Here is a 13,964-nt window from a genome sequence, read left to right as displayed (position 1 = left end):
GGGAAGGACTTGATGTACTACGCTTGGCCATGCGCCCCGAAATAACTTTCCCGAAAATTGAAGATTTGTGTTCCCGCCGCACAATGCACGGATCCTGCTTATATCCCGAGCTCGTCTTCTCTTTCAAATCTCGGCTCTTTCCCCTCTCTTCCTCACTACAAAGCCCTGGTAGACCCTCCCTGATGACACATCATCTCATCTTCCAAGAATGGGAAGAACGACGCTGAGAAAACTACTTCTAGCCTCTGCTTGGTTCGCCTCTTCTATCTTACTTTTGCAGAAGATATCCCGCCGACCAGTGACTTCCTAAGACGTAATCATGCAGCGGGTAAGGCAAACCTACCTACCGAAAGAACCAGGAGATGGGGCTACTAACGCACATGTTATCTTTGAAGCCATCGTCCTGGGCGACTATCTTTATATCGACGGGGGAGAGGTGTCTCATCTCGACAACGGGAAGAACTCCACCGACAAGCGCGCATCCCACGCCCTCAACCATACCCTCTCACTTCCCCTGAATATATCCTGGAACAACCAAACAGTGGCCTTCAATAAGATCCCCAAACCTCCATCGGTACCTTCCCTCAACTGTCAAGCAGCCTGGCGTGATCCTTCCGGGACGGCGTTCTACATCTGGGGTGGTATAACATCGTACCGCACTCAGCCACCACCCTCTGAGCTGTGGAAATTCACAGCGGATGGTTACGGCGGTGGCTCTTGGAATAAACACGAAAAGATCTCTTCTGTTTCTCTGGGCAAACATGTTCGTACATCACGTGGAGCATGGACCCAAAGCAAAGATGTGGGATACTGGCTTGGAGGATATGGCACAGCTAATACCGACACGAGCATCCTCCCACCGCAAAGTTCAGATGGTGATAAGAACATATTTCTCGCTGTTCTGGGAATTACTTTGCTCAAGATGGCCAGTGGAGAGCTTACAAACTCCTCGTCGGTTGGCATGGGGCCTTTTGGGACACTCTGGGGCGGCAGTGCTCACCACGTACCGTTAGGGGGTGGGGGTGAACAATCGGACGGCTTGTTGGTTTTCCTGGGAGGTGTAACAGCGCCGGTGCTGTCGTATTTGGAGTCCCCAGACCACAGGCCTGTCGAATTTACCAATATCACCGTCTACGATCCGCTTTATAAGAAATGGTATTCTCAACAGACAACGGGGGCAATACCTACGCCGAGGTACCAAATTTGCGTGGTTGGTGTGAAGGGGGACAATGGGACGTACGAGATGTGAGTTGGCTTTTTCTCGATATGGCTGGGAATTCTGCAATTGCTGACAGGGTCTGATCTTAAAGCTTCATATATGGAGGCATTTCCTGGTCATCCGCCAAGACGCCCAAGACTGTGGGTGAAGTGTATGTTCTTTCTCTTCCCGGATTTGTTTTCTTCAAAGCACCTGTCGAACAAACGCTGGGAAAAAAGCGGGACGATCACACCTGTGTGGTGGCTGGGAAACGACAAATGATCACAATAGGGGGTTATGACGAATCATTGCGTAGCCCGGACAGGTATTGGCGCGATCCAGACCCCTGGTCCAACGGCCTTGGTGTGTTCGACTTGACAGAAATGAGATGGAGCAATGAGTATAACGCAGCTGCTGAAGGGTACAAGTCACCGGCGGTAGTTAAAACGTGGTATTCAGAAGGTGGCCTGGAATCGGTGGCCTGGTCAGACAACACATTAAAGCGGATGTTCTTGGAACCCCAAAGTACTACCATACCGCCAGATCAAGAAAGCTCAACTCCCTCCGATCCTAGTACCGGCACGTCGCCTTCACCATCACTTGAAATTGTGGTAGGCGCTGTTTTGGGTGGTGTAGGTGGTGGCACATTACTTGCTGCGGCCGCCTTTCTCTTTTATCGCCATCACCGGAAGAGAAAGCCAAAACAACCGCGCTTGAGCTCACCAACAGAGACAACTCGGACAAAGCTTTACACAAACAGATGGTCGAAAGCCCCGCTCAAGAGCTGCCATCTTGCTCAAGCGCCGCTGAGCTTCCAACCGACCACAATCATTGCGAGTTGGGTGCAGCTCATGGGCATACTGAGTTGCCTTATGGTGACACGCAATGCGAGAGCCAGCAACCGCGTGAACAGTCGGCAAGATAAGAGCATGGGAGACCTTTTCCTCCGCACTAACAGCCATACGCGATAGTCTTAGCGTACCTAATAATGTCGTTCAATTGCGATGGCTTGTTCTTTTATGTCTCCTACCTAGCTAGGTGCTAGCGGCAGTTATGTCTTCCTCAATTCATCCTTTTTTTCCTGCCATGCATGTGGTCTAGATCCTGGATTGACTACCACTGGGCCACTTAGCTTGAGGAATCACGGCTGTTCCCGGTGACGTTGCAGGGGGGCTGCATAGTCAGACGGTCTAGACGCTTTTGCTGCAGCCATTCAGCTCTCGATGTGCAGGACAGTATTACCACCACCAGCTACTTTGAGACTCAAATGTCAAGCTGAAACCCCGATACAACGCAGCCACAACATCCAAACGTCTTGGTTCGTCGACAGACCAGAACCATCAAGTCACCTGCAGTTCGTCTCGCAGATGTTGACTTCGTTAATAACCCCATTTCGACTGTGGCTTGACAGGTTGAAGCTGGTGTTCATGCCTTCACATAGGTACTCAGAGTTTTGAGCATGGTGCACCATGCGAAGAACAGGTATTTGAAGACCGTGATGGCCAGGATTTACTTCCCTATTATCCATCTTTCTAAAAACCTTTGAAAGCTTCTTCTACACGAAACTCTATCTTCTACAGGTACTCAGTCTTTGACTCTCACGACAATGTCTGATCAACCTCCCCATGACATCAGCGAACACATCAGCAAAGATGCCGCCTCCTGGTCCACGGCTCCCCTGCTGAACTTCTTGCTGCACTACACCCGCGAGACAGAAGAGAAGGGCCGTTATTCTGATCGCATCAGCGGGCTCAAGGCCATCGATGTGCTCAACAAGGGGTACACGGAAGAGGATCCCTTGCCTGACGAGAGCGAGGAACTTCGGCAGTCCCTTCTGCAGCTTATTCGCGACGGTCCGGGGAAGGAAAAGGTTCCCAAAGGCACATCTGTAAGCTGTGTTTCTCATTGATATGGACACCACATGCTAACTCTGAATCAAGGTTACGATCGTCGGTGCTGGTGTGTCCGGTCTCTGTGCTGGCTATGAGCTGAAGAAGGCTGGCTTTGATGTCACGATCCTTGAGGCATCCTCTCGTGTGGGAGGACGCGTTGTCACGTTCCGCGACCCAATTTTTGCCCCTGGACTGCACGCGGAGGGAGGTGCTATGCGCATCCCTGGCAATCACTTCCTCCTGCGAACCTACATTGACAACTTCAAGATTGGTGAGCTGTTCAACTTCGAAATGCAGAACAAGTTCATCTACTTGTCTGAGTACAGGGGTGGGACCACGTTGACCTACGACGACTTCAACGCCAAACTAAAGAGTCAAGAGCCTGAGCTGCTCAAGCTCTTTCCATCGCTGAAGAAGTGCGAGCGAGGCCATACGATCGACAAGCTCTGGGAAGTGGCGGTGGCACCTGTTGTTGAAGACTTTCGCAAGGCCTACAAAAACGCCGAAGGCGATGAGCCTTTCAAGATCAAGACGGCTTACCAGGCCATCACCAACCTCTACGACAAGTACACTCTGCGATCGTACTTGCAGGAAAGGGCCGGCTGGAGTCCCGACGCCATCAAGCTATACGATCTAGGCAATGCCCACGTAGTCTTCGAGAACGGCTTCATCGAATCATTCAAAGACGCGTTCCTGTCCAGCAACTCCCAAGGCGCGCAAGTCGGCATGCAGCAGCTCCAAGGCGGGATGGATCTCGTCCCCAAGGCGTTCATCTCCCCTGATCGCGGCGAGAACTCCCTCATCGACAACATCATCTTCGGTGCCCGCGTCACTCACATCACCGATCTCAAGCCCTCCCCCAACCCCAAAATCCCCACGGCGCCCCAGATCAAAATCACATACGAAACAACCGGCTCAAAGAAGCTCACGGTGGAGTCAGACTACCTCATCCTCGCCATCCCCAACACCGCCCTCCGCGCCATCACCAAATCCCGCCCCTTCGCCACAGCCCAAGAGCAAGCCATCCGCGACGTCCGCTACGTCGAGGTGACCAAAGTCTTACTTCAGTACAAGACCCGCTGGTGGGAACAAATCTTCACCGACCACAACCTCGGCACCGACGGCGGGCTAGTCTCCGACCTCCCCATCCGGTACACCGTCTTCCCCGTCTCAAAAGACAACGACCAGTTCAAGCACTCCCGCCGCGGCGCCATCATGGCAGCCTACACCTTTGAGCAGGACGCCACCATCCTCGGGGCCATGTCCCCCGAGAGACAAGTCCGCATCGCTGCCGAAAACCTCCATACCATATTTCCCGAGGCCAAGTCGCTCGAGCTGCTCGAGGCGGGGACGTCGCAAGTTTTCCCGTCCGACGAGCTCGCGGGGGGGAGTGCGTTTTGCTATTTTGGACCGGGGCAGAAGAAGCAGTATCTGGAGGCGATGTGCGAGAGTGATTGGAAGTGGCCGGAGAGTTCGAGGTTGGGGAAGCCGAGGGTGTTCTTTGCGGGTGAGCAGGCTAGTTACACGCACGGGTGGATTCAGGGGGCGATGGAGGCGGGGTTGAGGTGTGTGCAGCAGGCTTATGCTAGTGCTACTGATTTGGTGGTTACTGTTAGGGATGGGAAGGAGGAGCAGGAGGGAGAGGAGGGAGAGGAGGGAGTTGTGACCGAATGAGCGGGTTTTCACGCTGAGGGGGGAGAGGGCTTTTGACCTATCTGGAGTTTGACGACGGCTCCCAAGAGCCTCAACGAGTTCCGATACTCATTTTGACAAAAGGAAATTTGAAACAGTCGTGACCTGGAAAAACATGCCATGCCGGTGACTCGAGCATGTTTGAAAAGTTCAGATTACATGACGTGAAAGCTGCCTTACCAGCTGTCAAACGGCTACATGCGCAGCAAACATCGAGCCTCACACCACCACACAATGTTGATATACATCTTTCCAGCAAACAAAATGACAAGTACAGACTCCCACTTTGACTGACGACTTGTCAGAGTTCCCTCTTTTGCTCTTTGCAGCCATACCTACCTACCCCCTCTCACCAGCTTGTCCTCCTGCAAGATCTCTCACTCTCCCTCAAGATAACTTTTTCGAAAGTTCTCACCCCAGCATCTCTCTCAGAGAACCTACGCCATCATCAAACCCACCACAATGTCCTACTACCGCCCCTCCCCCCCCTCCGAACCCTCCCCCTTCGACTACCACCGCTTCCCCCACAACAGGGAACTCCGCCGCCTCGCCGACTTCAAGTCCGACAATAACCTTCAAATAACCCACCGCTTCGTCTGGCTCTGGGTCCACAGCCGTCTCCCGGAAGCCATCAAGTCCGCAGTCCTTCGAAGCGGACTTTCCTATTTTGGACTGCGGCCGGCGATTATACCGGACATGTCGGGAGACATCACAGTTATCGCCTGTGATGACAACTGGGTTACGGAAGAGCAACTCGAGGGGCTGGAGGTCGATGTGGAGGGGGTGTTGGAGAGTTTTGGGGTTTTTGGGCGACAATTAAGGGTTGTTGTTGTTTGAGGGGAGAGATAGTTGGTGGTGGTGGTGGTGGTGGTGGTGATGGATAGATAACTGTTTACATTGGGAAAGACTTGGGGTGATATGGATAGACAAAAATTGTTCTCTGGGCGCATCATGGAGTTTGAACGAGCAATTACCATGTGGCTCCCTCAGCCAAGCTTTTTGACGCATTATTGACCGGAGCTAAAAGAGTCTGGAGGTCTTGGGACTGGTCCACAAGTTGAGGTTAGCGACGGGGCAAAATGACCTAGACTTTGAACCCGTGTCTCAAACATTGAAGTCTGATAGGGCTGAAGAAGGATTTGTTGGTTGACTTGTGGTTGCAAGAATTAGTGATGTTCTATGCCGTGAGCCGTGAGCAGGGGTTAAATGGGGGTCAGGTCCGTCCCTGTCGGCTACCGCCAACCCCAACCCTGACGACACAAAAACATTGGCATTCGCAAGCTTCAACTGAACAGGAAGCCCCGCAGCCTTCCAGAGCGGCTCCTGGTGAAACCTTAACACCGCGACAGGGCGTCTGGCAGATCTCGGCCTTTCCCTTCAACTCTCCACCAGTGGGCGGAGCGACGCCCGCTTCATTCGGCCCGTATGCCACGTCCAGGATGGAGCTCCACCGCAAGTGTTCCCTGTCATCGATTGGGCGGCGCAACTGTCTTCGCTGTCGTTCGTCGAGCCACTGACAGAAAGTGGGTGGGTGGGGGTCAATTGCAGGCTTGTAGCTTTTTCCCTGACGCGCGGAGTTTCCGTTTCGGTGCGACCCTGGACCACTGTCTCGATACTCGCGACCCAATTCTCGTCCTTCGTTTGCAAAGCGATGAGGAGTGCTGCCAGTGAATGCGTGTGTGAGTGGGCCACACGGCAGATACGATGGTATCCGTAGCAGAGTACAAAAGCCGGCAGCATCCCTCAATCCTAACCACTTACCATTGATAGAATGCTTCTCGTTTCTGGATGGGATCCATCGGTGCAACCTTGAATATACCATCCGGGCCGTTGACGTTGGGAGTTAACTTCAGCCTCATCAAAGTTAAGGTGTTAGTCGGTCCGTATCTGTGCCACGTTCAAAGAAAAGCCTCTTAACCGCATGCTCGCCCTCAACACCATCACCTCTGCGCAGAGGTAGCACGTTTGACATCATGGCCGACAACGCAACAGCCGCAGCCATGGCCAACACCGGCCAGCAGCCGCCGGGCCCTCCGGCTCCTGCTGCCCTCAACGACATCACCCCAGCGCCAACCCCCGATGCTTCCCAAACCTCCACAGCCAACCTCACCTCCCCAAACAACAACGACGACCTCGAGAAACAAACCCCCATCATCACCACCACCCCCATCAACCCAACGCCCCTGATCAACCCAGACGTAAACCACTACCGCATAGCCGCCCTCTCCCTCGCCTCCCTAACCGCAGGCCTAACCGACGCCTCCGTCGGCCCCCTGATCGAACCAATGAAGCACTTCCACTCCCTCCCCGACGATAAACTTATCTCCCTCCTCTGGGTCGCCCAAGCAGTAGGCTTCATCCTCGGCGCAGCCCTCATCTCCCCCCTCCGCTCCCTCAAACCCTTCCTCAACCACGACAACATCACCCTCCTATCGGCCAACATCCTAGTCTTCCTCTCCTACCTCCCCTTCTCCTGCTCAGCTCCCCTCCCCGCAATAGTAATAACCTTCCTCCCTCTCGGTTTCGGAAACAGCTTCAACTTCGCCATCGGCAACGTCTACTGCGGTTCACTTCGGAGGAAAGCAACCTTTTACCTCGGGGTAACGCACGCCTGCTACGGCCTAGGCGCCACAATCGGACCGCTCATCGCCACGAGAATGATTGTGCAGACGGGGTTGGATTACGGCCAGTTTTACAGCATTCCGCTGTGTCTGAGTCTCATCAACTCGATGTTGTTGTTTTGGGCGTTTAGGGAGCACCCCGTTGTTGCGCCTCCCGCGGCGGGCACAATGGAGGAAGGGAATGCCGCGGCAGTGGCGACGGAAGCGAGGAGACCGAACCCGGGAGAATGGCTCAGATCCCACCTCCCAGCCGACACCAAGCTCGTTGTTTTCGCCGCCTTGTTCATCTTCTGCTACCAGGGCGCCGAGGTCTCAAACGCAGGTTGGATAACTGAGTATCTCCACCACCGCCACCCCGCCTCGCAGGAAAAGATGGACACATACGGGTACACCATGACCGGGTTCTGGGGCGGCGTGACGCTGGGACGGGTGGTGTTGACACCGCTGGGGGAGCTCTGGCCCGGGGGAAACAAGGTGTTGGTGTACTTTCTGATCCTGCTCTGCACAGGCTTTCAGCTGTTGATATGGTTGTTAAAGGGCGGCATTGTTGCAAGCGGTTTGTCGGTAGCATTCGTTGGGTTCTTCATCGGCCCCGGATATCCCTGCGCGATGAGGGTTGTGATGAAAATGCTCGACGAGAATGAGATACGTAGGCCACCGTTTGGTAAGGTGGATAAGGAAGCCAAGGCGGCCGCGATGGGCGTCATTTCTGCGTTTGGCATGGCCGGTGGGGCGGTCGTGCCTTTTGTCATCGGAAACCTGAACAGGCCTGTTGGGAGATGGGTGCTGCATCCGATTGTGCTGGGCTTGTACGCGCTGATGCTCCTTCTGTGGTTCTTCCTGCCAGTAGCAAGATGGAAAAAGTCGGCCTGGAAGCAGCGACCAATACACCGCTTTGTTGATGCCGTCTTGACATTCTGGCAGTCGCTGTAATAGGCTAGAAATGATAATTAAATATGATAATAGTTCGTCACATACCTCGGAAAAGTTTGTCTCATAGGCGCGTGGTCATGATGTGGATGAAAGGTGAATTCTAAAACGTCTATTCGTCTATTGGATTGGCATAAGAACATTTACCGGTCTATTTTCTGCCCGTTGCAGCCTCCTTGACGGTGGTCTTGCCAGCCACAATGTCCTTGACAGTGGCCAGGATTTCGGTGAAATCCTGGAAGGTTGTGAAGGGGACGTTCTCCCTCTCACAATACGATACGAGATCTGAGGCCTGGTCAGCATGAGCAGCAAGACACAAAACGAAACCAAACGTACCTCTCCCAGACTTGGCAAACAGGAGATCCGTCTCCTTGGCTGCGGAGAGATCCGACACGCCGTCGCCAGCATAAAAGAGCACCGGCCTCTCTTCAGCAGGGAGCCTGGCATAGGGTCGAATTTCGAGGGACTTGTCATGTCCGAACCCACTAGACTGGCGTCAGCACCATATCTCCGAGCTCCACCGTCGACCCCCACGCGATGAAACATACCTATCATCGTGGTAAACGATGTGCCAGCCGCCGGCCTCGTTGACGCTCTTTCCTGGCCGGGGGGCAACATCATTGCTGACGATTTGCAAAGTCTCGGCTTCCTCCTTGCCCAGCATGTGGGCCAGCAACGCTCTGATAACGGGCTCCATACCGCCGCTCAGGATCACGAGGGGCACATTGTTCTCCTTGGCCCACTCAAAGAACTGCTTGAATCCTGGGTCCAGGGTGATGTTCTTGAGGAGGAGCTCAATGCACTCGTTGAATGGTGTCTTGATGCTGTCCAGCATGTCGGCAAAAGAGTCCCTGAAATCCCGGCGGCCAAAGAGAACATCCTCGTTGCCCTTCTTGCGGAGCTCAGCACCAAAGCCAAGGTTATCCGTCATCCAGTCATTGCTGTCTTGCTGGGTGATAGTACCGTCAAAGTCGGTAAAGAAAATGAACTTGGGTTTTGTCTTGAGCGCCGGGAGCGCAATATCGAGAGTAGAACCCATGGCTGTGGTCAAAAGCGGACTGGGTGAGGTTGAAGAATAAGGAGTATCTATCCTTCCGGCTCAATAAGTAGGTACAAAGAGGGGGCGTTGCTTGTTACTAAGAGCAAAGCTGGCTGCAGTGAAGATCCCGGCGCTGAGCTGTCCAAGTCGTCTCAAAACGAAGGGCAAAAGACCTTGATTGGGCAGCAGTCGGCACTGAAGAAGTATCGGTGTATGCGCTGGGGCTCTTGGCCGAACTTTGCGTGCTTTTCCAGAAGACAACGGCGTTTGGAGGTAGTTACCGCAGGTCTTTGACCCCACTGCAAATCTTGATCCGAAGCAGTGGGTGGTCCCTGGATCTTGGATCTGCGCTGTCGGCACAGTGCGTTCCGTTGAGAGTCACTTTGTCAGCGGGGATCCGGGCGGCATTGCCCCTGACCCGATACCGGACTCGGCCCGGAGGCGGTAGACCTTGAGTGGCTTTGGAGGGGGCCGAAGCTTTGGCCTATGGCATGTTCAAAGATGGCACCTTTGGATTAGGTGGCGTAGGTATACTGAACAGTTTGATCGGAATGAATTAAGTTAGTCCCCAGGTCGATTTGGTTCCAAGTTAGCTTCTAGACAGGCAGGGCCCTGCGTTTCAACAGTAAACCAAGCCCCACCACACCCAAAAATTCCACTGCGGGGCACTGATTTTCCACTGAGCTGCAGACGGGAAAAGGTCGTCATCGCAATCAGCATTTGCATCCCAGGTCGCGACACATAGAGGATCCCAAACCCGAGCAAAAGCACCTTCAAGCCATGGCCAAGTCAAAGCGCAACATTCTCGCGGCCGCGCAGGAGACCCTTACTCCTCCCGAAGAGTTGACCGAATCCCAATCCATCGCCCGCGTACTCCAAGTCGAGGGCAACAATCTTTACATCTGCGAGCTGCCCAACACCAAGACCATCGTCGTCGAACTCCAGTCGCGCTTTCGCGGTACCATTTTCATCAAGAGAGGTGGATATGTCTTGGTAGACTTGGCTTCGGCCGCCGAAAGGCCTGCTGCCAGCAGAGTGGTTGGCGAAATCATCAACATCGTGCGCGATGAAAAGGAGTGGAGGAAGCAAGCCTATTGGTGCCGTCCTTTTGTCCCAAGGCTGGCTGGGTATTAGGCTGACACATTGCAGGCCCAAGAAATTCGAGAAAAAGACCTACGACGACGACTCGGACAGCGAAGAAGAGTCCAACGTGGGAAAGATGCCGCCAAGCGATTCGGAGGACGAAGACGAGCGCTGATCGAGCTGGGCATGGAGCCGGGGTCTCCGTCTACTTCCAGCATACATGAAGCCATGCCGGCGGAGTCATGAACGGGTTCGCCAGCCCTCAATCACTTCGTCTTCTCAGCGTTATCGACCCATAGTACAGAGCGCTTTGTTCCCAGCCATACCGACGCAACGGTTGTTGCCATCACACCAATGACGACCCCCGAGCTGAACGGCGTGCTGGGATAGACATTCCAAGCCCATTCCTGGGCAGCCCACAGCATGTATTGGAGAACGGGGTGGATGCGGCTTTTGTACAGGAGATAAGGGGTCGACCAGGCAAGATATGCGTAAAACTGGTAGTGAAGGGAGCGAGCGAAAAGCAGACCGATGACGTTGGCTGAGAGTATGGTTGTCATAACGTACTCTGGCGTGATGGCTTCGGCGACGGCTTCTTGTTCCTGCGGTAGGAAAGGGGATTTAACCTGGAGAACTGAGGTGATAATATGAGAGAGCGATCTTCCGGTCCCTTTGAGCCATCGACTTGTGAGGAAGCTAAGCAGGGCGAGAACATGGAGCGCGAGAAGGACCAGGGCGAACTCCTTGCTTAGAAAAGCTTGTTCTCCCATGAAACGCCAGTTTACCGTCCACTTGAAGAAAAACTGCCGAGAAAGCTCGAAGGCCCGCCCAAGGTAGCCCCACGGGTTGTTGGCAAGGAATGGAACTCCAATTAACACTTGTACCAATGCAATGATGGCCGCAGATTGCAGGGCTGAGTTGAGTCCGGTCCCTAAGAGTAGGATGATACCCACCGCGGGGAGCACCAACAGTAGGGACATTTTGATGCCCAACCCCCATGTGTAGAATAGGACACCAGCTCGCCACGAGTGATTTTGGAAGGCAAGAATGGTGAGGAACAGGAAAAGGACGGCGAAACAGTCGTTGAAACAACGGAGAACAAAGATACTATGCAGGCGCCTGGAGAGGATGAGGAGGGGAAGGACGTAGGGAGGCACCTATTACGACATGTCAGCCTGGTCTCGTACTGGATGATATACCTCTTGCTCACCCTGGCATTGCGGTAACACCTCATTACAACACCCAAAGTGACGACATAGAGAACTGCAAACAGCTTTTGCGCCAGCAAGATGTTCTTCCCCTCGTCGGTAAGGTAGTACAATCCTGTATAGGTGTAGACATGGGCGGCAGGATAAACCAGAGGGCCGGTGCCTCCTCGGATTTTGGTATAGTCGCGTTCGCCGGATACAAATTGAGACACTTGCTCCATGTATGCTTTCCAATCGATTTCGGTGTCTTGGTAGAGAGAGTGTTAGTTGGGACATATGGCTGATTGGCGCAACAAGAGCTTACAGGGTATCAGTCGAATGACCAAGGCGCACAGGACAGCATCCGCCAGGAAGAGCGCGGGCGCAATGACTTGAGAGAGCATATGACGACCATTCAAAATATCTCCCACCAGCCCAAGGGCCTGCTGGTGCAATGGTGGTTTTCGGCCCGTCATGTTGGCGTTGCTACTGAAGCTTCAGGTTGGTCGTCGCGAGAGGACGCGTTGCTGGAGCTCTCAGCTTGGAGCTTGGGTACCTGGTGGCTAGTTACAGTGGACACCTGGCTGTCAACTGGTGGCACTCCCACCAACCAATTTGATCGCAACTCTTCATTTGGCAAAACAAAACATGATCTTGCAGCTGCTCTGTTTGTCGTTGTCATTATCATTATTCAATGTTCATTGCAACGCCATCACAGCTTTGACTGCCGCTTCTCCTGCTTCACAATCTCATCAACCAGCTCCACCACCTTCTCAGCACACCCATAACTGCCCTGGTATCCCCAACCAGCATGGCCATAATTGTGAACAACCCAGGTCCCATCAATCTTCTCCTTCTCAATCCTGACACCACCCTCTCTTGCTGGCCGTAGCCCAACACCATGCCGGATAATGCTCAGCGCCTCAATCCCCTTCCCGTCCGTCAACTCCGGATGCGCCTCCACAGCGCGCTTCATAATGCGCACAGCAATGTTGGGATCTGGGTTGGGGTCCCAGTTGTGCCTCATATAGGTCCCTCCCAAAATCGTTCCTCCACCCAACGCACGCTGCATCACATACATAATCTCATCATCCGCATCATCACTCCCGCTGCTCGTCGGCATGAACCCCTTGGCCTCATTCCTAACAACAACAATCTGCCCTCGTGCCGGGTAGACAGCCTTGTCCATCACACCCCCCAGCTTGCAGGCCAAAACACCAGTAGCATTAACCACAATATCAGCCTTCTTCCCAGTATGGCTGAGGTTGTGAGCCTGGGAGATATGCTTCACAATCCCTCTTTTGAACTGCACCCCATACTTGGCGCATTGGCCGACGAGCCACGGGAGGTAGATCGCAGTGTTGATACAGACAGACATGAACTCACAACCAGAGTGCATGCCCTTGGGGAGTTCATTAGCGGGTATCTCGCGGAAGTTGTCCATAACCTCCTTGTACCAGGGGTCGAATTGGAAGAGGCCGTCGGCCAAGGCAGCTTTCAGGCCGGTGGCAACATCCTTCTCGCGGCGAAGAACACGGGCAGCTTTTCCCCTTCAGTTAGAATCACCACTTGGTATATATGCAAGGTAGGCTCAAAAAAAAAAAACTCACTCTGAACATGCAACCCAGCCTCGGGCACCTCCTTCGCCAACCTCCTCAACACAGGCCAAGTCCGTCTCTCCCATCGGCTGTCCTTGTCGAGTGCCATTCTACAAGACTTATCAGCAAATAGTGCCATGATCAAAAGGTTTGAGCAACACTCACGGCAGGACGTTCGCCCCCGCCCAGGGAGAAGTATACTCAATGTCATAATCCCCAGGCATATGCTTCGCGACAACCGTAATCTCATGCCCGCCCTGCTTCGCCAACTCCAATGCACAGGTAAGGCCGCTCACACCGGCGCTGTTTGGGTCCCATTATCAGTTCCGGCACCGGCGATGTGGGGCTCTTTGATCACGGAGACTCACCCGAGGACGACAATGGTTGGCATTTTGGCTGTGGAATAATAAATCGAGGTGTTCAAGACGGGCTATTGAAAAGGGCAAGTATAGATAACAATATACAACAAAAAACCCCTTCAAAGCAGAGGTTTTATACAGCCAAAGAGAACTTTGGTATCAGGCAGTTGTCCACAAAATCGGTCCAGAATCCAGCCTAGGCGCCTGCCTTCCCGGGCTTTAGCGCTACCAGTCCCGGGTCCACTTTTCAAATCTCCGCAGAGCGCCGTTTATTCCCGCCATCCAGTCCCGTGTCATGGGCTTTTTCCATGGCTCAGGCTCCGCTCGGCCGTTGGCTGACGTCCAAAGCTGCTGCGTACCAAAAT

The 13,964-nt window shown here is 53.7% G+C and overlaps 7 protein-coding genes across 7 annotated transcripts; 4 read left to right on the top strand and 3 right to left on the bottom strand.

The window, feature by feature from the left end:
- Positions 1–186: 186 nt before the first annotated feature.
- Positions 187–2,169, top strand: PODANS_6_8530 (uncharacterized protein; the record flags this gene model as incomplete). Its single annotated transcript, XM_003437210.1, has 3 exons — positions 187–328; positions 396–1,245; positions 1,311–2,169. Coding segments are annotated over 3 exons (1,851 nt in total), but the record flags the coding sequence as incomplete, so codon positions are not given.
- Positions 2,170–2,804: 635 nt separating this feature from the next.
- PODANS_6_8520 (uncharacterized protein) lies at positions 2,805–4,764 on the top strand (the record flags this gene model as incomplete). Its single annotated transcript, XM_003437209.1, has 2 exons — positions 2,805–3,086; positions 3,139–4,764. 2 exons carry the CDS (start codon positions 2,805–2,807, stop codon positions 4,762–4,764), a joined length of 1,908 nt encoding a protein of 635 aa, XP_003437257.1.
- A 1,991-nt stretch (positions 4,765–6,755) lies between these two features.
- On the top strand, positions 6,756–8,336 carry PODANS_6_8510 (uncharacterized protein; the record flags this gene model as incomplete). The annotated part of the gene is made up of 1 exon (XM_003437208.1): positions 6,756–8,336. One exon carries the CDS (start codon positions 6,756–6,758, stop codon positions 8,334–8,336), a length of 1,581 nt encoding a protein of 526 aa, XP_003437256.1.
- A 148-nt stretch (positions 8,337–8,484) lies between these two features.
- On the bottom strand, positions 8,485–9,372 carry PODANS_6_8500 (uncharacterized protein; the record flags this gene model as incomplete). Its single annotated transcript, XM_003437207.1, has 3 exons — positions 8,485–8,618; positions 8,670–8,818; positions 8,882–9,372. The coding sequence occupies 3 exons, from the start codon at positions 9,370–9,372 to the stop codon at positions 8,485–8,487; spliced, it is 774 nt and encodes a 257-aa protein (XP_003437255.1).
- A 780-nt stretch (positions 9,373–10,152) lies between these two features.
- Positions 10,153–10,630, top strand: PODANS_6_8490 (uncharacterized protein; the record flags this gene model as incomplete). The annotated part of the gene is made up of 2 exons (XM_003437206.1): positions 10,153–10,499; positions 10,567–10,630. 2 exons carry the CDS (start codon positions 10,153–10,155, stop codon positions 10,628–10,630), a joined length of 411 nt encoding a protein of 136 aa, XP_003437254.1.
- A 91-nt stretch (positions 10,631–10,721) lies between these two features.
- Positions 10,722–12,118, bottom strand: PODANS_6_8480 (uncharacterized protein; the record flags this gene model as incomplete). Its single annotated transcript, XM_003437205.1, has 3 exons — positions 10,722–11,574; positions 11,643–11,910; positions 11,968–12,118. The coding sequence occupies 3 exons, from the start codon at positions 12,116–12,118 to the stop codon at positions 10,722–10,724; spliced, it is 1,272 nt and encodes a 423-aa protein (XP_003437253.1).
- A 236-nt stretch (positions 12,119–12,354) lies between these two features.
- On the bottom strand, positions 12,355–13,631 carry PODANS_6_8470 (uncharacterized protein; the record flags this gene model as incomplete). Its single annotated transcript, XM_003437204.1, has 4 exons — positions 12,355–13,184; positions 13,253–13,350; positions 13,406–13,543; positions 13,609–13,631. The coding sequence occupies 4 exons, from the start codon at positions 13,629–13,631 to the stop codon at positions 12,355–12,357; spliced, it is 1,089 nt and encodes a 362-aa protein (XP_003437252.1).
- Positions 13,632–13,964: the final 333 nt, after the last annotated feature.

Source organism: Podospora anserina, chromosome 6, assembly GCF_000226545.1.
Source record: "Podospora anserina S mat+ genomic DNA chromosome 6, supercontig 4".
NCBI classification, from domain to species: domain Eukaryota; kingdom Fungi; phylum Ascomycota; class Sordariomycetes; order Sordariales; family Podosporaceae; genus Podospora; species Podospora anserina.
This window is presented reverse-complemented; position numbering and strand designations above follow the sequence as displayed.